Source organism: Stegostoma tigrinum, chromosome 19 (genome assembly GCF_030684315.1).
Source record: "Stegostoma tigrinum isolate sSteTig4 chromosome 19, sSteTig4.hap1, whole genome shotgun sequence".
Taxonomy (NCBI): domain Eukaryota; kingdom Metazoa; phylum Chordata; class Chondrichthyes; order Orectolobiformes; family Stegostomatidae; genus Stegostoma; species Stegostoma tigrinum.
This window is the reverse complement of record NC_081372.1, coordinates 13,873,177-13,895,990: the sequence shown is the minus strand read 5'-3', so window position 1 is coordinate 13,895,990 and position 22,814 is coordinate 13,873,177. Positions and strand designations below refer to the sequence as shown.

General features: G+C 42.6%; 1 protein-coding gene across 3 annotated transcripts in view; it reads right to left on the bottom strand.

Annotated features, from left to right (window-relative positions):
- Positions 1-5,106: 5,106 nt before the first annotated feature.
- LOC125461486 (zinc fingers and homeoboxes protein 3-like) overlaps positions 5,107-22,814 on the bottom strand; it is a 77,932-nt gene continuing 60,224 nt past the window's right edge. The window contains exons 2-4 of one of the 3 annotated variants that reach the window (XM_048550323.2): positions 13,001-16,082; positions 10,541-10,601; positions 5,107-8,036 (exon numbers count right to left, since the gene is read on the bottom strand). In XM_048550323.2, the coding sequence (XP_048406280.2) occupies positions 10,558-10,601; positions 13,001-15,911 (2,955 nt within the window). In that variant the 5' untranslated portion in view covers positions 15,912-16,082 and the 3' untranslated portion in view covers positions 5,107-8,036; positions 10,541-10,557. Of the gene's footprint in view, positions 8,037-10,540; positions 10,602-12,791; positions 16,083-22,814 lie in introns of all 3 variants that reach the window. The other 2 variants (XR_007249505.2, XM_048550324.2) reach the window with 2 other exon arrangements.

Below are 22,814 nucleotides of genomic sequence, written 5' to 3'. Positions count from 1 at the left end.
CGACTTTTTAAAAAAACGCTTGCAGATTGCTACAAAGGAAGAGAATGTATATTGGATGGCACATAGTTTCTTCTGGGCTCCGGCAGCACACCTTTTCCCATTCGTGGGCTCAACAATCTAGCTCAATGCATTGGAAGGAAAATACAAAAGCAAATGCAATAATTCAAAAAGGGACTTGGAAATTAAAAAGAAACCAGTCAAGGTTTATTTGAAAATTTTAATCAAATAATTTAGCACTTTTTTTCAATTTAATAGATCAAAGTATACTAGTAATATAAAATACACAAACACAGCTGTTGGAGGATGCATTTTACAATTCAACGATGATCAAATCCATTTGAGGGCAAGATTCACTATTCTCTGCTTTTGCTGGTTCCTACAGTTAGGAGATTCAGCCTCAGCCTATCATCAAAGGGTAGTTCCAAGGCCTTGGCAATACAGTTTGCTTTAGCAGCTTCCTGGGGTTGACAGGGTAGGGAAGGTGCAATGGTCAGCTTCATCCCAGGATTGTTTTATTTAATAATTTACTATGAAGAATCCAAGTCAACATCCCCAGAATCGTTTCTTCTATTAAAAGTTTGTACCGGAGACATTCGATGGAGTAACTGTGTGCAAAAGACTTGAACATTAAGAAGTGCCTTCTTTTTCAATGTTCAATTGCTTTTCCTTCCTCATTCTTTCTGAGATAACAGTTCTTGCCTTGAGGAACAAGGAGCTCAACATGTAGACAATTATAACTCAGTGTTAATGAAAAGTAAATGAAACAGAAAAAGCTCAAAATTCGTTCCATCTGGGTATAATGTCACTACCAAGTGAAAATAACAGTACTCAGTGAAGCGTGCCTTGATATCATTCTATGGAATTTGTCCATCTCAGCCACCATCAGTAGATTTGATAATGCCATCTCCTGGTCGCTCCACCCTCTCTGGCATAAGACATTGCACCACAGCTGGAAAAGCTGACAATCCAGTGACTAGTCATCACACAGACAGTCAAGCATATGAGTCCAAAAAGGCTGACTAGCAGAGCTCAAAAAAGCAACAATGGACTTCAAAGGAAGTTGTGAAAAAATACCAAAGCTAACAGCATTTCTTTTAGCACAGTAATAAAAGATGAGTGGTAAAGGAAAACGCTGCCATCAATGACAGATGCCAGTAAGACTAGAATGAAAGACTGCATTAAATGAACATCTAGTGTTCACTTAGCAAAGGACAAATGCCAAAGGTTCAAAGAGAACCTACAAGTGTGGCCTGGGGAGGAATTTATCAATTTAGTACAAATTATAAAAGTGTAATTGATTCCAACAATTGACTGATTCCAACATATGGTATTAAAGGAAAAGGTGCAGCAACTGTAGATTCATTGGTCAGAATTTCTCAGTGTAATCTAAGTTTGAATATAGTGGCTTCAACTTGAAAAAAATGTAAATTCCCACTCAACTAAGTATTAATGAAACCAAGAAGCCATGGACCAGTTAATTCTGGAGAGAATGGAATCTATTATCAGGGGCACAACAAAAGAATCAAGTGGACTGGTAAAATTAACTGTCTAATTTAGGTGGCAATGTATCAAGAGTTCATTATATTTTTCTCCCTCTCTTTCTACCTTCTCCTAATCTTATACTGCTGCGCTGTCCCTAGTGAGTAGAGCTTGGTATTTTAATTCATAATGAGTGATTTGGTGGTGACTTATGGAGAAAAAACAAAATATAGAGTTCATTATTATGGTGGACTGCCACAAGCCATTTGAAAAGATAACGCACAATGTGTGAACAGAAATAAAAGCCCACTAAAGTAGGAAGTATCTTGTAGCATGGGCTGTGAGTTGGATATGAAGTAGGCAATTTTTGTATAAGGCTCTGATTTTAGGAAGGAGATATTGGCATTGGACTGGATATAGCACACCAAAATGATTAGGAGGCACACAATCACAGCCTATATGCCCTAGAGTTTAGATACTTGAGGAGCACTCTCATCAAAGTGTTCAAAATAATTAATGGATTTGAACAGATATAAGGGAAATGATATTCTCTGGTGGGAGAAAGCAAGAACAGAAGACAAAATATTTAGAGATAGAGTGAAATTAAGAAGCACCTTTTTTTTCCCCTCCACATAAGAGGTAGCGGAAGTGTGGAATTCTCTCCCTCAAAATTGATGTTCTCAAGACAGCGATCAGTAGGTTTTTACTAGGTGACTGAATGTGGGATGAACATATTTCAGAGGAATTGAGCTGCACATCACCCAGAATCTAGCAGGTGGGCAGAAGAAACTAAACTGACTACTCCCTGTTCTGACACGCCTGTGTAAGAGGGTTGTATTAGTCGGTACATATTTATTTCCTAGAACAGCAAAGTTGTGGCTCACTTTCAAACAAAACAGACAAAGGAGCAAATACGCTATTCTCAATTAAAACACTACATTATCATTGTCATTTTTTTCAAGCAAACCGAAAATGGCATTCAATATATACAAAATGTAGTGCTGCTCCCCACCTCCACCACTCTGCCCTCAGCCTCTGCAGACATAAACGCAACCCAACAATTTCAACCCTATGAATCACAACTTTGCGGGGCTAAATATCACAGTGTTTTAATACTTGGATTTTACGCAAATAATACTGAATACAAAATCTTTCAGGCTTTTTTAAGGGTATGGGAAGGGAGCTGTTCTAAGGCAAGGAGGAAGGGTTTGTGAGAACCAGCAATCATGATGGTCTCCCTTACCAGGTTGAAGAGAGAATGAAACAAAACAATAGTATCCACAGCAACTTAGTTTTCAGATTCAAAACTCAAGTTCAAATTAAAACAAAAGCACACAGACGATCAAAAGGTGTTTAAATTCATACACAAGAGCAATGCAACATCCCAGCTATTTGGCATCACCGTATTACACAATTGCTACTGGACTAAAACTGGCTGTCAAGTGAGACTGAGCAGACCCTCACACAATGACACAGTATACGGACAGCAGGAGGAAGCTGGCAGAAGTTTCTCTTCCTGAAAACACAAGGCAACTGCTCAGCTATAAAGACAAAACCAGGCCATTGGCAACCAACAGCATCCTGGAGCAGAACAGAATATGCATGCTTAACAACTTAAAAAAAGTGAAATGTTTCATATTCCACACCACTCCCTTCCCCCTCCCTCCCTCACTACCCATCCAGTATATTGTATAGCAGTATACTGCTGCTGAAGTGTATAGAAAGTTGATCTATACAAGTCACACATTTCTGGTGAGCCAAAATGTCCATCTGGGGCCTCGATAAAACCATTTTCCATTTGCTTAGGCCAACGGTTTGGGAATTCCCTGAATCATGCTACTTTCTTTAAGATCATTCATAAAGCACACCTGTTTCACCACACTCCTTGGACGTCTATTTGTTTTTTATGTGCGTTAGAGCTTCATTTTGTTCAGTTACACTCCTGTGAAGAGATGTTTATCTACCTCATAGGCATTACACAAATAAAAATTGTTGAGATAGGTTGTTCAGCCAGAGAAGGAGAGTGAATGAATACGGAATTCATTCAAACTTTATTCAGCATCTGCATGTCCACATGTTCCAGCATAGACAACTGGATTCAGGTAAAAAGCTGTTTCCCCATCCTTGTTCAGAAACACCAAAGCCAATTGCAATATCTTGTTGAGATTATCAAATAGTGTTGAATAAAAGACAAACCCTGGGGGTATATTTTGCTGAATGTAATTTACCAGACCAGAGCTTAACTGTACTGAATAAGCTATTGGGGAAAAGCCCAGCCTGATTTTGATGTTTGCAGTTCAAATTAGTAAATTTTAAACAATTTGATCTGTAAAAAATATTGAATAACAGAGCAACAATACGCTGACAAAGGAGGAGACTTACGCAAGTGTGCTTACTAACAGACATACTGCTGTTCAACAACAGTGAAGAACAATTCAGAACTTATTTATTTGCTAACTTTTCCAGGTATCAATTGCTCTTAAGAGTTTAAAACTGCTTTGCCCATATTTTTGTTTACATTTATTCCAATTCCATACCATCAGGTATAGGTATGGCAAGAAAAAGGCCAAAACCATTCATACAGAGAGAGCCTGTGGCTTTTTTCCATCATTGTGAACACTGTAGTGTGCATAGGATCTGGCGGAAATGCTTCACCAATCATTTTCCAGTTAAAGACAGGGCAACAATGTCATGGCATTGACTATTTCCTGCGCTCCAAACAGACCTTGCAAGCCACTGAGTTGTAGTCAATAAGAAACTCACCACCAACTTCTCAAGGGCAATTAGGAATGAGTAATAATGTCTTTCCTTTACAGAGGAAATCTGCCATCTTCACCTTGTGTGGCCTACAGGCGGCTCAAGAGCCACAGCAATGTGGCTGATTCTTAACTTACTCTAAACAGTAACCACCTGATTCAAGGGCAATTAGGGACATGCAACAAATGGGGGCCTTCTGCGTGAAGTCCACATCACATAAATGCTTTTTAAGAATGTGGTTGTCAGAACACTGAAAGAAATGTAAGATTCGGGAAGGAATAAATGAAAATTTTCCTTTCTTGATCATTAAACAAGTGCTAGAAATTAATGTCAGGGTTCAACGGAGATTAATAAGTATATATGTCAATCTCCTTAATTAGCCTTCAGTCTCGTAACTTACTCCCCCTACGTTAATTACCTAATAAATTACAGAAAGCTTTATTTTCTCCTTTAAACTAAATGCCATGTCATACTACATCACTTCCTCTGATAATCATACTTCCCAGAAGATGAAAAATATAGGGCAGGAGGCAAACCCTACCTCCTTCACCAAAGCCCACCTCAGATGGCCAACTCAATTCATTCCTCTTATATGTCTAATTTCTGGGAGATGGTGAGCGTCACTTTAAAGTGTAGTGCATTTTCTTATTGACCAATATAAGCAGGCATTTCATCCATAATCTGTTACATATCAAAGGTTGTAAGTGGCACAACCACCTACTTGCTGTTTCATATTTCTGTCAGTTCATTCACAGCTTAAAATAAGACCAGTTGGTCTGCGTGCCTGCAAGGTGTTGGTCTTTCCTTCCCAATTTCTCTCCCCCCACACTGCCCCCCCCCCCCCCCCCACCCCCACCGAAGCAAGTGACTCTTCAACAGCCAGCATTTCTATAGTTGACCATAAACCTTGCCAAGGTGGCCATTTTGGATTTTTAATCATATTTGGCATTGCTGAGCAGCAAGCATTTTATTGTCCATCATTAGATGATGCCAGAATGTGGTCGTAGGGTGTCCTTAAGTGAAATACAACAGACTGTGAGGCTGCTTCGGGGCAGTCAATTGACCCAGGACTGCAGTCACACAATGGACAGAACGGCTAAGGATAGCAAACTTCCCTGGCCTAAAGGACATTTTTTTTTACAACTATGTGACATATTTATGACGGCTTTTACAGATATCAGTATGTCACTATGTCTGCCCATGAGTCCCAGCAGATGCGTGGGGAGGAAAGAAAGAACATATAATCAGGATCCACCCTCATTGAAACGTGTAATTATGTACTTCCGACAGGGAATCACTGTCTAGTAACCCAGAGGTGAAATATTGAGTGTCATTACCCTTTTCAACACTAGACTTCAAATTGTAGCCATCTACTAAAGTCTGAGCTTTGACTGGCTGGCATGGGGAAAACCCAGCAGCCTTGTTCGTCTGTATACTCGAGTTACCCATTCCACAACCTCACTAGACCAACTGCCTTTGAAGGAAATCTTAATGTTGCGAGTAAAATAAATCCTAAATCCAAAACTGCAAGATTTTCAGAACTGGATTTGGGTTTCTGACAAAAGTAGCTTTAAATTCCAACTGTTGACAACGGAATTCAAGCATGTTGCCATTCTAGCAATAATCTTGATTGCTATTTCGATAAAATTCTCATTGTGGATTAGACGAGCTGCCGGTTTACTAAAAGGACTTAAGATTTGCTCTGCCAAGGGGCGTTTTACTCTACTAACAACTAAAAGCATCAAAATTATGACTAAAGCTTCAAATCAAATATTGTCACTGAATTTCACAGACGTAGGAGGGAACTGTCTTTATCCAACACGATCACATAGAAACAAAGGCAACTCACCAGGAAATGCCGTCAGCCTTACAATAAAACATTTAAAGAAGGGCAACAGTTCCATAATTACTAATTCCATCTCATTACCTAGAAAGAAGAAAGGATTTGAAAGTATAAGAATTACTTTTGAAAAGACCAGATAATGGTCAACCAATGAGGAAAAAATGTTGCCATCAGCAACACTGATTAATTCATTTGAGAATCTAATCTGCTAAATTAAGGGCTCCTGGTGCAAAAGCCCTTCATGTACCTGCCTCCCCACCAGTTTCTTCACAGAAACAAGTTTTAGTTTTGCATCAAAGCAGGGTTAACTCTCGGTCAAACACCAACTACGGAATACATTCAGCAATCCGAAGAACGGACTAGCTGAGTGCAATAAGTCCAGAACCATCTTTGCCAGCTTTGGCTTCTCAGTAGTACCAATCTGATAATCCAACAGTTCTGCCTGAATATCTGTTCATTTTTCCATGTGTCCTACCATAACCCAAACAGATCCCTTCTCACAGATTTATGAAGGGTCCAGATCCAAAACGTCAGCTTTCCTGCTCCTCTGATGCTGCTTGGCCTGCTGTGTTCATTCAGCTCTACACCTCGTTATCTCAGATTCTCCAGCATCGGCAGATCCTACTATCTGTCTCCCATCTCACAGATCCCTCCTTTCTTTATCGAGTCTTTATGATGAAGACCTGCCTTAGGCAAAAAAATTATATCTTTTTGGTTTCTCATTGTGACAATAACTGTTTAATACACACACACACCAACAACATATACATATTTTAAAATTAACACAGTCCTGACTGCATATTATCTCCTGGGCAATTCCTACTCTGTCGAGTACAGAACTAGCCTCTTGTTCATGCCGCTGAATAAAAAGTGAACCTATCTGTTGCTACTTAAATACCAAATGTATTGGACTGGACATCCAAGTGAATCCAGTTACATTGTAACCCCAATAAAAATTACTTTCCAAAATAATGCTTCTTGTAAATGCCATTTTGGTATATCCTGTCCCACTTAAAATGAGTGGCATGAGGCTCTAAAAGAAATGCTTACAATGTTTTATTAAACCCAATTCAAGGCCTCTATTGACATTAAGAGACGTCATTAAGATCAGGATATCTAACCGCCTCACTTCACTGTCCTTGCACTAACATGTCCTGCAAGGTTACTCTCTACTTTGTGGCTGATAATTAACTTATTGGTGCATGCCATACTTTGCCACACAGCCATTAATTGCCATTGCTATCTGTAGATGGGAATTGGTTTAATTGTCCATTGCTCCATAAATAAAGTGCCATCTGAAGCACAGATACAAAATGAGGGGGAATGGGAGATTTGGGGGAAAATGGTTCAGGAGAGGGAAGTAGAAAAAAAACAGGTTAAATAGCAAGAAAGTAAAAATTGAACTGATGCTGGTCTCATTCCTTGTGCAAGCAGAGATATAGGAAATTATTTTACAAACAGGTTTCTCCCTGATGAGGAATGATGGCCCAACAAGAATATCTCACAGTGCTTGGCTCTGTTTCAAACATTGAACGTCAGCACCACCACCATCACAATTATCTCGATATGGATTCACCTGATAAAAGGCATAATTTTACAAATATGTTAAAAGGTTGCTCTTTGACCGATCACTTACAAAGAGCTTTGTGCACTGAAGTGAATTCCTTGACTGTGGCAACTGTTGGGTGCTAAAAATGCAGGTGGGCATCTTGTCCTTCCTGCATCAGTTATGTCACTGTCTATTTACAGTAATAGTGCCATGACACACACGTGCACACACACATAAAACCTAGTGTTTGAACCACAGCTGCAGCCTCCCATAACAGCATTTGATCAGTCCGAGTAGCAGCAACAGGCAGCTTTAGGCCCCAAAATAGTCGAAGACTTTCCTCAACCAGAAATAAACCACAGCATCATTCCTTTTCTTTGAAGGTGGCAACCTCGCATCATTCTGCTTCTGCAACAGCAAAGGGAAAAATAGCATTGTAAGAGACGCTTCACAAGGCATGCACGAATATTGATGGCTTTGGAAATCAATGGACAATTTTTTTTCCTTAATTGAGTACTAAATCTCCATGAAGCTCAGAGGCAATGGTGTAGTGTTATTAGCTCTGAACTATTAATTCAGAGTTTAATTCCTACTACAACAGATAGTGGAATGTGAATTCAATTTTTTATTTAAAAAAGTCTAGAATTAAGAATCTAATAATGACCATGAATCCCTTGCTGATTGTCAGGAAAAGAAACCCATCTGGTTCACTAATGTCCTTTAGTAGCCTGGCCTACTTTTGACTCCAGGCCAAATGCAATGTGGTTAACTCTTAACTGACTTCTGGGCAATTAGGGATGGGCAATAAATGCTGCCTGGCCAGTGATGCCCTCATTTCATGAATATATTTTTAAAAACTGAAGATTGCTGAAGCCCAATAAACAACTGAAGCAAATGCATCAAAGGGTATCAATCAATCACTTCTTCATTAGATCAATAAAAAGTTTGCCAACTCTCTAGGACTAACCCTAGTTCCATCAGATGGAATTAAAAATAGCTTTAATCTTTTACGGAATATGTGCATCACTGGCAAGTTCAGCATTTGTTACCCATCCCTAATTCATTCACCAGTGGTCCCTTGCAGATGAGGATAACTCTCTTCCCCTCAGGGTGAGTTTATAGGTGACTATACAGACCAATGTGGCTACCACAGGCTCTGTACACTTGGGGCGGATGGTGGTCACAGGAAGGGTGGGTGGGGCATTGATATAGCAGTGCATTCCCTTTGCTGTTTTCACCTGGCCTCCTCCTTTTCCCAACAGCAAGTTGCCTTCCTGGATGCTCTGCTTCCACTTTGGACGGTCTTGGGCCAGTGATTCCCAGGTGTCTGTGGGAATGCTGTACTTCACGAGTGAGGCCTTGAAGATATCATTGAAGCAATTCCTCTGTGTACCTGGGGTTTGCTTGCCATTTTGAAGCTGGGAGAAAAGTTCCTGAGTACCTATCAGTTGATGGGCTTACTCAGCCATTTCAGTTAAAAGTCAATCACGTAGCCATGGGTTCAGAGCCACATGTATGCCAGACCATGGAAGAATGGCAAACTAAAGTACATTGGTGAACCAGCTGTTTAACAACAGTTCATATGCTCACCATTACAAGGACTACTTTTATTGGCCAAGCTTTATTAATTTATTTTAAGTTCCACCATCTGTCATTTACAGTTACGGAGAAGTGCAGCATGGAAAGAGAACCTTCAGTCCAAATGTCCATGCCAACCAGATATCCTAAAGTAATCTAGTCCCATTTACCAGCATTTGGCCCACATCACTCTAAACCTTTCCTGTTCAATTATCCATCCAAATGCCTTTTAAATGTTGCAATCCTCCACCACTTCCTCTGGCAGTTCTTAGATTACTAGCTGGAGACAAGAAGTCACGTGACGAAGGCCTCATGAATACAGCTGACCAGAAGTGCAGCTGTATTTGTCAAAGGCAAGGGGACTTCTCTAACAGGAACAATTGGACAATACAGATCCAAGTATGGAAAAAAAAACTGAATGTTACCAACAAAGCCTAGGGACAGCACTGAGATTGTCACTCACAGATCAAAGAGCACGTTCTGGTTCTTAATTACACCATATAAGGGACAAAGTTAACCACTTAGATTGAAAGACCATAAGATAACAGGAGCAGAATTAGGCCATTTAGCCCATCATGGTTGATATGTTTCTCAACCCATTCCCCTGTCTTTTCCCTGTAACTCTTCACTATGTTGTGATCAATAGCAAGTGAGGTGAAACCTGGCTTTTAATTGAGCCTTTAGTACAGGCATTCGGAACTGGTCTCTCGTCTGGTTTTTGTCTGAAAGAGCTACATCTCTGCTAGGTGAAAATATTATTATAGAACATCATGGTTAGTGGGTGTTCTTCATGTCTGAGTCTCAACAGAGGTAGTAGTACCAGGGCTAGTATCTCTAACCCACATGTAGGCCACCTCAAAACTCACACATAAGCATTTCTCAACATGGCACGCTGGATAGGAATCAAGAACAGGAACAAGGGATTGTTTAACCCTGTGCGGAGTCTACAAATATTGAGGCCAACTACAGGCATTTTTTGATTCCCAACATCTCATATAAGATGTTCCTTTAGCAGAAATTTGGCCCTGAATCAGAGTCTATAGAGCTTAGTGCCAACATCATTGCAGATAAGGATATTTTTTTTCTTCAATATAGCCATAACATTTATGCCGCAAATAACTGTGAGTTTTAGAGAAATATCTCCACAATCACAGTTTGTTCAGGGTTGCCAATCCTCCAGGACTGCCCTCAGGTCTAAAGGCTTGAAAAAACCATTTCCAGGACATGTGAGCAGCCCAAGGGGAAGTAAGTCAAAGGTACAATAAAAAATGTTTGAACTCTTTGATCGTGTCCTTCACTTGTTGAAAGAAATAGAGCAAAGCTGTTAGAATTACCATCAATATTAATCCGATCAGATAATGAAGACAGCATACACATTGGATTGGCTTGGAAGGGCTGTGTGAATGTGACGTCCGCCGACACGTGGCAAGAGTATTGCAGGAAAAGAGGAAATAAGGAGGTCATACAATGACGTGTCCAGCAATACATCCAACCAAAGGTGGCATTCATAGGGACAATACTTGTCACATTCACGCTCAGAAATGAAGCCACAGGACAAGAGCAAGTCTCCTAGTACACACTGGCAGAAACATTAACTTTTTTTTAGCAAGGTTCCTATTATATCTTGCTGTTCTACAAAGAGGACACCATTCTGAATGACCATACCATTTTATAAACAAGTAAACTTTTTGTGGCTCTACTACATAATCCGCTTATGCACTCATAACTTTAAACACAGATGATAGGCACCCAGAGAGGCCTTCAACTAAAAAATGCATTTAAAAAAATAAAAAATTCTGTTAATTCATTAGCAGTAATCTAGGGCAGTGCTTTTAAACTGTGTGCAGTGACACAGTAAGAAGTGTGACATGAAATTTTAGACAAGCTGTACCACTTTAATTGAGCATCGGGCCCTGTCTGGGCTTCTGATCTCTTCCCGTGTCTGTTTCTGTTATTGAAGGCATTATCTGCCAACATCAGGCACTCTTATTGACGGTACATGTACATGCCCCCAAAGCCATGTGCACAGACTTCCAATACTATGCATGCGCAGGGATTCGACACTTATCCTGCAATTATTTGTTTCTTTGAAGCATGTCTTGATACTGAAAACGTTGGGAACTATTGATCTGGGGTCCACACTTTATGTGCAGAGTTGCACTCCCATTATTTTCCTCAAAGTATCGGTGCTGTTGGTACTACTGGTACAGATGCAACTATTATCCATCCCTTAAATGGCCTGAGAAGGTGGTGGACCTTTCTAAACAGAAGCTGTATTTCCCACTGAGCAGCTCACTACTTCAACCCTTAAACAGCAACCAGTGGGGATTGAAGTCATGTGTAATTTCTGCATTACAATACTGACTATACATCAAACATATTTAATTGGCTGAAAAATGCTGGGATGGCCAGAGTTCATAAAAGGCAGTACGTGAATGAGCTTAAAAGCAAAATAGTGCGGATGCTGGAAATCTGAACAAACACAGCAAATGCCAAGAAATGCAGCAGGTCTGCAGCATCTGTGGAGAGAGAAAGAGAGTTAATATTTCGAATCCGACATTGCTGTTCTTCAGGATATATAAATAAGTTATATTTCATTCATTCTCAGGATGCGGGTGCTGCTGAAAGCTGGCATTTATTAACCATCCTCCTAGCTGCTCTTGAGAAGGTGATTGTAAACTTTCTTCAAGTACCAATGTATTGTGTGTGCGGAGGACACTTATGTAGGAAGTTCCAGAATTTTAACCCATCAAAGAATAATTGACTTAAGTGCATAATTTGTGCAACTTAGAGAAGAAGCTGGAGAGAGGAATACCTACGGTACATATAAGGAAAATTCAAGAAGGCTTTTCGCCACCACCATCTCAAGGGCATTTAGGGATGGGTAATACAAATTGGTCCATTCAGTTATGCCTACATCCCATGACAGAATAATTTTTTAAAAAAAGTACTGCAACAGAATTGCCACTTTTGTGTTTCTTTATGATTAAGAAGTATCAGGATCCCTTCCCTGAAGAACAGTGACCCCATTTGGGAGGGTCAATACAGAAACTTCAACGACCATTCTTCTCGCACAAATGACCTGTATATTGATCTTACATGCTACAGTAGAATTTGTACGCACACTGCCTGGTTTGTTGGTCCACTACCATGATCAGGACATCACCATACCCAGCAATGCAGAACACTACTTCAATAGTGAGAGAAAGCAAAAAACTGACAGTGACATGTAATTGCAAGATGCCGAATCATGCAAAATAAGAAATGGATCGCTTTGTACAAATTTCAAGGGAAGTGTCACATACTAAGATATTTTTAACAGAAACTCATAATAATCGGCTCAATTAAAAGCCCTCAGAATGGAAAAGGATAATCACTATGAATTTGGTGGCCATTTTAGCTTTCTATGGTAGCTTGGTTGGAAAAGTTCGGATAACTTATTATAACAACCTATTATGATCTGGAATGCATTGTCTGTAAAAAATGGTAGGGGCAGATTGAGTATTGGCTTTTAAATAAGGGATAAACAGCAACGTCACGGGACTCGACACGTTAACTTTCGTTTTATTCTCTCCACTAACAAACCTGCTGAGTTTCTCCAGCACTGTCTGTTTTGTGCCTTTTGAGGGGCTCATCTCAGGAGCATCCTAGTCTTGAGCCACTCCATCAGCCGTACCAGTCGGGCACCCACGGCGAGACACCAGTCCCTTGTTTTATATTTCTTCCACATCTCTTTTTTAAAACCAACCCTAGCTTTTACTGTAAACCTCGCTGGTCCGCACTTCAGGCCTCACCGGAGACGTTCTCGGTGTCGAACTCGTTCAGCTCGGCTTGGTCCTCCCGCGTCAACGGGGCATCCCAGTTGTCGCTGTTGTCCGTCACGTCCGAGTAGGCCTCCTCCAGCACAGCGGCGGCGGCGGCTGAGGCCGAGGAGGTGGCCGAGGCGGAGGCCGTCAAGCGCGGCGCTCCCCTGGCCCTCTCGGCCTCGCCGTTGGTCGACTGCTGGTCCTCGTTGCTGAAGTCGGACATGTACATGGCGTCCTCGGTCTGCTTCTCGGCAAACCAGTCACGGACCTGCTCGTAGCTCATGCTGGAACGCTCGCAGAGGCGGTCGAGGTCCTCCTCGTGCAGCGTGCGGTGCTGCGTGTAGTATTCGAACAGCACTGCCTTCCCACCCTTTTTCGAAGGCGTCCGTTTGGGCCGGTAGCCGTCACATGGTACGTCACTGATCAGGCTGTTGCTGCCTGAGCGGATGGCGTAGATCCCCTTTTTGTAGTCATCGTACCACTTCAGCTGCCCGTTCTTCAGGGCGTAGCGCGCGTCGCCGAACCAGCGGACGACCTCGGTGCGCGGCAGCCGCGACTTGATGGCCAGCTCGTCGTACTCCTCAACGGTCGGCCACTGGGTCCGCATGAACTGCAGCTTCATCAGGTGCAGCTGGTGCACCGTCTTCTTGTTCTGGCCTTTGTACTTGACCGGGTTGGGCAGCGACGCGCCCGGCGGCTGCGACGCTTTGCCGGCCTTGGGCTGCGGCCCGCACATGCCTGAGCCGTCCCTCGCGCAAACCTTCAAGGGGCTCACCTTGAGCCTCTCCGGGGCCACGATCAAACGCTTCATGTCCACCGAGCTGCTGTCGCTCGGCGTCCCCTCGCCGTCTGACTCTTCCTCCTCCTCCTCCTCCTCATCATCCTCGTCCTCCTCCGCTTCCTCCTCCTCACCGGAGTCGGCGTCCGCCCGCCCGCCACCTTCCTCGGCCCGCCGCCGGGCCTTGGCGGTTCTATCGTCGGGTTTGGCTTTCCGCCGCTCGGCGAACCAGAGGTCAATCTCCCGCCGGGTCATCTTGGTCTCAGCCCGCAGCCGGTCGACTTCTTCCTCGGTTGGGAAGGGGTTCTGCGCGTAGCTGTGCTCCAGGGCGCTCAGCTGCTCGGCCGACTTGCCCTTGAACTTGGGTGGGGTGAAGTCGGAGCTGGTCTGCCACTGGCGGCGGGCCTGGGGGGCCGGCGACGATTGGGGGCCAGCTGGCGGAGGTGGAGGCGGCGGGGTGGACGTCTCCTCGGGGGCCGGCTCGACGGAAACGGCGTTGGCAGCGGCGCCAGCATCGAAGGGCTGGTTGCACTTGAGGTTCTTGTAGTTGTAGCGTCGGTCGCTGAACCATTTGCGGATCTCTTTGCCCTGCAGCCCGGTGACCCTCACCAGCCGGTCGACCTCTTCGTGCTCTGGGAACTGATTCCGCAGGAAGCTCTGCTTCAAGGCAGCCAGCTGCTCCTTCGTTTTCTTGTACTTGTAGGTGCCGAACTCCGAAATCAGGCTGGTGGTGGAGAGATGGCTGGACGTCACAGCGGCTGCCCCCGGCTGGACCGCTGTCGAGGGGGGAGCGGCCAAGATCTTAACATTGGAAGCAACTACCGAGCCCCCTGCCTTCTGCACCTGAAACTTGGGAGAGTTCTGCGGTTTGGGGAGGGTGGCGAGGCTGACCGCAACAGGGGCGCCCGACATGGCAGCTCCCTTCACCACCCCGCCAGGCTGGGTGACCACAATGTTGCCCCCCTGGGTCAGTAGCTGGCAAGGGAAGTTGGCCTGCAGCAAATGCTGCCCTCCATTGGCATGGGTCATCTGGGTGGGCAGCACCGTGATGGTCTGCTGAGGCACACTCTGGATGATGGTGTTGAACATGTTCTTGCGAGCGTCCTCAATTTCCTCCGGCGTCCAGCTAATGCCATGCTTCAGCCGCTGGGCAGTGAACCAGATCTTGAGCTGTTCCTCCGGGTACTTGGTCACCACAGTCAGCCAGCATAGCTCAGCCTTTGAAGGGTAGGGGAACTTGTTGAAGGAGTTGTTGAGGAAGCTGTTGGAGTCCATGGCAGCGTTGTATGAAGGGATACTGCTCAACGGGATCATGACTTTGGGAAGAGGGTTAGAGCTGTTGTTGGATGCTGGCCGTTGTATGACAGGGACTAACTGTGTCACACCAGCCTGCAGGACTGGCACAGATACAAGGGCCGTTCCATTGACGGTATGAGAAGGTGCTGTCAGACCATTGGCAGACAGAACCTCCACTACATCCCCAGCCTCGTTCTTTTTCACAGCCTCATCAGTCGCTCCTCCTTCATCATTGGATTCTTCCCTCCCAGCATGAGAGACGGTGATCCGCTTGCCTTCCGGCTTGGCCTTCAACATTTTCATGATAGGCGTTTTGCTAATGGAGATTTCCGACTGCATTTCCGCTTCATCTCCATTTTCTTTTCCGTCATTGTTTTTGGTCTCAGTGATGCTCTGCTCAAGAACTGTCTGGCTGTTCTTTTTTATGACACTCACTTTCAGGTTGGCCTCATTAGGATGGCTCAGGGTGTTGTGCACTGTCAGAGACTCCTGACTCTTGGCACTGAAGTTACACTCAACACAGACATAAAGTTGGTCCACACTTGCGTCAGAGTGCTCTGATTCTATATGCACAGTAAACGTGTGGTAGTCCTGACTTGTGTAATTGCAGTACTTGCATTCAAATCCACCATGTTCTGCAACATCATTATTACTGATCACTGTGAATGCCTCCTCGCTAGCAGAAAGGTCCTCAACAGGAAATACTTGTGGAGAGGCTTCATCGTCATCGTTGTACTCTGGAGTAATGTCCATTTCTGCTTCGTGCATGGTCAGGGATTTGGCCGGTATCATACAAGGAGTTGTAGACTTTCTTTTGCTGGCCATAATGAATAGCAACACTGTTGAAGAGGCAAGCGGGACAGAAGTCTTCAATCTCTACAAAGCACCAACCCCACCCCCTCAGTTAAGTCCTCCTTCCGCCATTAAACTTGCGCTGTTTCTTTAAGACAGTTTATCAAACACTGGATATTCAGAATGGCTTTAGGATGGCTCTACCTGCAAGACAGAAGCAAAATTAAAGTTAGAAATAAAAACGAAGTGCAGGAGAAATTTAACAGACCTCGCAGCATCTGTGGATAGAAACAAAAGAAAATATTTCAAGTTTAACATGATTTCTGTTCTGATCATAGCAGACTCAGTGTTAATATCATTTCTTTCTCCACAGTTGGCAGACCTGCCGAGTTCCTTAGGTATTTTCTGTTTTTTATTTCAGATTTCCAACAAAGTGTTATGCGTTTATTAGTAAAATGTTCACTGTTATCAGTACGTGTATTCGCACCAGCGCAATTGGGGGTGTTACAGTGGCTAGCACTGCTGCCTTACAGTGCCAGGGCCCCAAGTTCCATTCCACTCTTGGGTAAATGTTTTTGTGGAGTTTGCATGTTCTCCACGTCTGCATAGGTTTCCAGTTGGTGCTCTGGTTTCCTCCCACAGCCCACAGATGTGCAGGTTAGGTGGATTGGCCATGCTAAAATGTCCATAATGTCAAGGGATATGCAGGCTCTGTATTTGTCATGTGGGGTTATGGCAATAGGGCAGGGGACTGTGTTTGGTGGGATTCTCTTAGGAGGATCATTGCAGACTCAAAGGGCTGAATGGCGTCTTTCCACACTGTTTAGATTCTATGATTCTACTGTTTGAAAAATCCATACTATGTTAAACTTTACTCATTCATCACATCAATTCACTCCTCTCCATCAACACATGTTTAAGCATTCAACTTAGTCATCCCTGGTCCAGCAGTAGGGCATTTGTGCTGAGCTGGTTAATGTTTCATTATACTACATTATAACAATGCAATTAAAAAATAAAATAAAATTGGATTTGGACATCCTGTTTTATGTTACATATTTTGTTTGAGTCTGACACAGCTTAAAATGCTCTTTTCAGAGACAAAATCTTAATTTGTGAGGACATAATTGGACACTGTGGGGGTAGCTGTTTCTTATAGAAATAATTTCCCATGGTTCTTGTTACATTTCACTGAGGCGCTAGTGGATGAAAAATACAGCCTCAAAGTTGATTGATCTGAAAATGAGATATGCACAAGAGCATTTAGGAAATGCCCCAGAAAGCAATAAGTACACTACCTTAAGAGACTCTTCTTGGGGCCAGGGGTCTTTGAATGTACTTGAAAATACAGGGCTTCAATAACTCTGGCTGCCAGCCAATGGTGCAACTCCATTAACTAGCTGAGCATTTAGTACTGTGATGCAGATAATGTTGGGGACACGTAGTAGCATGACATGTCGATGACATCAGAAGTGACAAATTGATGAGAGTATAAAGAAATTCACAAAACTTTGCAAAATAGATTATATCACATTTGGACCTCTGGTTCACTAAACACACAACTACTGGAAATTTTCCTCGTGTCAATGAGGTTCAATAGAGTAATTAATAGACATTGCTTTCTATGATCAGTCAATAACTTCATAAATTTTATGTCATGTAATTTTGGGAAATGTTCATGGAACGTCAAATGTCCAAAGCCAAATAGATGCATTAACTCCCAACACGTCCAAAGGATGCAAGTGGCATAAAGTTTTGGGATCAGTGACAGATATTGCATTGACAGTATGTGGTCGGTGGTGACTTTGTAACCATCCTCAAGGATTGGATGGCATACTGCTGTCCCAGCCTCTGCAGTAAACATTAACATCTATATACATTTCTCTTTTCTCATGCATAGGTGCCTGAGTTCATTACTGCACAGTCGGAGAGTTGTGTGTCCCTTATTTGGTATGTTCCAAGATCAATTTGTCTCCTGCAGTCCACTACCTAATGCCAGTTGCATATTGCAGAACTGCCCTCTTATCATTTGTTAATTGCTGAGGTAAGGACTCATATTCTCTTCGGTTAAACTCCAGCTGTGGAATAGTACCTATCATTAATGTTCATTATCCAGTTTCTTTTTACTACCTAAGTATAAGCTGCTATTGTTTCAGAAAGTTAACATTAAGCAGAGATATTATCAGTCAATTTTTCTCAGTCTTGTGTTACTTCCCTCCGCGTCTAAGTTTTGTTGAAGTGATAAAGATGGTAGTTAATCTAATCCTCGGGCTAGGATAAAGAAACAAATAACTTGTTCACTGGTTGAACAATTGGAAGGCTTTAGAAGAAAAATTTAAGTTGCAACCCAAAATTTACCTGGCAAGGTTTTATATTTGCCGTTGCTGTGAAATTGAATTTAAATCACTAAATCATTCAAGTTGTTTGGGATTTTGTTCAGCACAAAGAAGCTGGAATGTCAGTTGTGTCATCATTGTGTTGCTCACGCATCAAATTTGTTTGACACAATGGAAAATATTCAGCAACTAAAAGATGTTGGCACCTGTTGAATTGATGCCCAGAGTTGCCAACAGGTTTGTCAGCTAAACACCCATCATATCTCCTTTACCAGAGGTTCTCTCATACAAAGCAGTCTGATTGACAGTTTGCCGAGCCAAGTTCCAACACATGGAAAGCAAGGATATTGATAGATTTTGCTAAAATGTCCAACTAAGCATGGAGAATGCTATTTTCCTCGTTACGTTAAGGTGATGATTCAACTTCACCTAAAACTATGTATCATTCATTCATATTCTATGTAAAATGAAATGACTATTTTTAAGTAATACAAGTAAAACAAAATCAGTTCACTGATTCACAATCAGTCTCATTTGAGTTCTCACTGGTTAACATTTCCAATGATAGAGCAGTGTTCATAACATTGCATCAGAGATCATAGGATCCAGTGCACACAATGAGAAGTCTTTACTCTTAATAGACCTTGCGTTAGGCTATTTAGGTGTTCAGGAGCAACAGTATGTTCCAAAATCTTGGCATTACTGGATTCACTGAGAGTACAACTAATGATGCTTAAGTATAATGTGTAGATAGGACATTTAGGAAAAGGAAAATAGAAGGATAAACAATAGATCAAACAACCTGATTGCTTTTTTATGGGGAGTTATGAGAATTATGTTTAAGGACCAAATGCATGCGCAATACCTATTGTCACAGATTAAGGCACATGGAGTCACAAATGCTAATGTGCATAATTTCAAGGAACTTCTAATGCACAATACCAAGCTAACGATTAACATCATTTGCATTCATAGGTTTGACTGACAGCAGAAGCTGATGGTGTAAAAGGTCAGAATGACCACATAAATTAGCCCTATCTCCAAATCAAAAGGCACCTCGGGCTGGCTGCCGCTGAATACAATTGGCTGCAACCCTGGGCCCCCAGACAGAAGGCACCAATCCAGGGGCAATGCAACCAACAACTTCATTTTTATTCTTGTTTTTCTGATTACTCAAACAGCAAACCTCCATCAGCTCCCTTCATAAAAGGGTAAATTTCTTCATCAGGATGGATTTTAAAAATTGAAAGCAAATGGGATCATAATATATTTTAAAAAGAAAATGTACAGCAACCAGCAGCAAAAAAGAAATGCCAATTTTGCCAAATTTACATATCATTTAATCAAGTTACAGTTAGAATTTACAATTCTGAGCATTAGAAAGGATGTTGCAGCCTAGAAAGGATACAGAAGAGATTGACAGAGACAATCCCAGGGACAAGAGGCTTTATATTATGATGTAGAAACTTCAAAATCTAAGTGTTATTCATAAGTGGGAAACGTAAGATATTATTCTATGGAACGTGGGCATCACTGGCTAGGCCAACATTTCTTGTCCATCCTTAGACACTTGAGAAAGTGCTGGCAAACTACCTTCTTGGAACTATTGCAGTCCATTTCATGAAATTAGTTGTTCCAGGATTTTGACCCAATAGCACAAAAGAAATGATATTTTTCTAAGTCAGGATGGTGTGTGACTTGGAGGAGATCTTGTAGGTGAACATGTTCCAATGTATTTGATGTTCTTGTTCTTCTAAGTGATAGTGAAAATGTATTTGAAAAGTAATATCTAAGGTGTCTTGGAGAATTCCTGCCATGCATTTTGTAAATTGAACATGCTTCCAATCCATGCATTGATTGTGGAGGAAATGAATGCTTGTAAATGTGGTGTCAGTCAAACAGACTGTTTTGTCCTGGATGCTGTTGAGCTTCTTGAAAGTTATTGGAGCTGCACTCCTCCAAGCAAGTGGGGAGTACTCCATCACACTCCCATGGACATGCTTTGGGGAATTAGGAGCTTAGTACCTTGCTGCAGGATTCCCACCTCCTCAACTGCTCTGTAGCCGCATTATTTACACGGCTAGTCCAATTTAATTTCTGATCAATGGTAACACCCAGAATATTACTCGATGCTTGTAAACCCAGACTTGGAATTGGCAGGTCTTGCTGCATTTGGACATTGGTTCAGTTTTTGTGCAATAAATGCTGCTAAACATTATGCAATTATCAACAAAATCCCCAGTTCTGACCACATGACAGGGAAGATCATTGATGAAGCTGAAGATGGTTGGGCCAAGAGTGCTATTCTGAGGACCTCCTGCAATAATTATCCAGAGATCCAAGATGACTGACCTCCAAGAAACAGAGTCATTTTTCTTTCTGAGATAGTAGGAACTGCAGATGCTGGAGAATCTGAGATAGCAAGGTGTAGAGCTGGATGAACACAGCAGGCCAAGCAGCATCAGAGGAGCAGGAAGGCTGACGTTTTGGGCCTAGCAGCCAGCCCGAGGTGCCTTTTTGATTTGGAGATAGGGCTATCTCATTTTTCTTTCTGCCAGGTATGATTTCAACCAACAGAGTTTTCCTTCCGATTCCTATGGACTCCAATTTTACAGTACTTCGCTCCTTAATGCCCCACTGGCACATGCACCTGTGATGTCAAAAGCAGTCACTGTTACATCACCTCTGGAATTTGTCTCTTTTGTCCATGTTTGAACCAAGACTGTAGCAAGGACAGGAACTGAGTGGTGCTAGAGGAACGCAAACTGAAAATCAGTGATTTGAGTGCAACTTGATAGCACTATCCATGATACCTTACATCATAATCAAGAGTGGAAAATATGTGGCACAGCATTTGGCTGGGTTGGATTTATCCTGCTTTTTATGTACAGGACTAACCTGGGCAATTCTGCATTTTGTTGGGCTGTAGCTGTATTGGAGCATTTTGGCTAGGGATGCAGCAAATTCTGGAGCACAGCTTTCAGTATTCTTGGTGTCAGGGCCAACAGCCTTTGCAATAAAAAATGTACCCTGCCATTTGCTGATATCAAATGGCACATCACAAATTTGTTTGGCTGGAGAGTCAGGTATCTCTAATTTTGGTGACCTCGCGAGGTGATAGACCTCGAAGTCCCCCACCCAGAGTACATTTTCTGTCCTTGCCACCCTCTACTTCCTCCAACTGGCGTTCAACACAGAGAAGTACTGCTTTATCAGCTGAAGTAGGGCAAAAGTAGTAATCTGTAGGAGATTTCCTCACCCATGTTTGATCTGATGCCATGAGTTGTTGCAGCCTGTGGAAATAGAACCCAAAGATAAGTGCAGACAGGGACTTTTTTGAGTCTGCTCTACCATTCAATGAGCTGATCAGATAAACATCAACTCTACTTTCTTGCCTTTTCCTCATAAAGTGTTAATACACTTACTGATTAAAAACGTGTCTATCTCAGTCTTGAATATACTTAACGACTCAGCCTCTTCCGTCCTTCGTGGGTAAAGGATTCCACAAGTTCGCTACACTTGAGAAAAAGAATTTCCTCGTCATTTCTGTCTTAATTATATTACCACTTGTTCTGAGATTAAGCTGTCTGTTCCTAGGCTCTCCCACAAGTGGAAACAACCTTTCTCCTTCTACCCTGTCAAGTCCTCTAATAATCTTGTACGTTTCAATAAAATTGCGTTTCATTTTTCTTTATTCCAATGAATACTAGCACAACCTACACAACCACTGCTCATAACAGAATCGCTCCATACCTGGTATTACCTAGTGAACCTTCTCAGAACTGCCTCCAATGCCCCTATATCCTTCCTGAGAGAAAAGACCCAAAACTGTTCGAAGTACTCCAGCTGTGGTCTGACTAGGATCTTACGGCCATAAGACCATAAGACATGAGTGGAAGTAAGGCCATTCGGCCCATCAAGTCCACTCCGCCATTTAAATCATGGCTGATGGGCATTTCAACACCACTTGCCTGCACTCTCCCCGTATCCCTCGATTCCTTCTGAGATCAAGAATTTGTCGATCTCTGCCTTGAAGGCATCCAACGTGCCGGCCTCCACTGCACTCCGTGGCAATGAATTCCACAAGCCCACCTCTCTCTGGCTGAAGAAATGTCGTCTCATTTCAGTTTTAAATTTACCCCCTCTAATTTTAAGGCTGTGCCCACGGGTCCTAGTCTCCCCGCCTAACGGAAACAACTTCCTAGCGTCCACCCCTTCTAAACCATACATTATCTTGTAAGTTTCTATCCGATCTCCCCTCAACCTTCTAAACTCTAATGAGTACAATCCCAGGATCCTTAGCCGTTCATCATACGTTAAACCTACCAGTTCAGGGCTCATCCGTGTGAATCTCCGCTGGACACGCCCCAGGGCTAGTATGTCATTCCTGAGGTGTGGGGCCCAAAATTAGACACAGTATTCTAAATGGGGCCTACCTAGAGCCTTATAAAGCCTCAGAAGCACATCGCTGCTTTTATATTCCAACCCTCTTGAAATAAACGACAACATTACATTCACTTTCTTAATTACAGACTCTACCTGCAAGTTAACCTTTACAGAATCCTGGACCAACACTCCCAGATCCCTTTACACTTCTGAT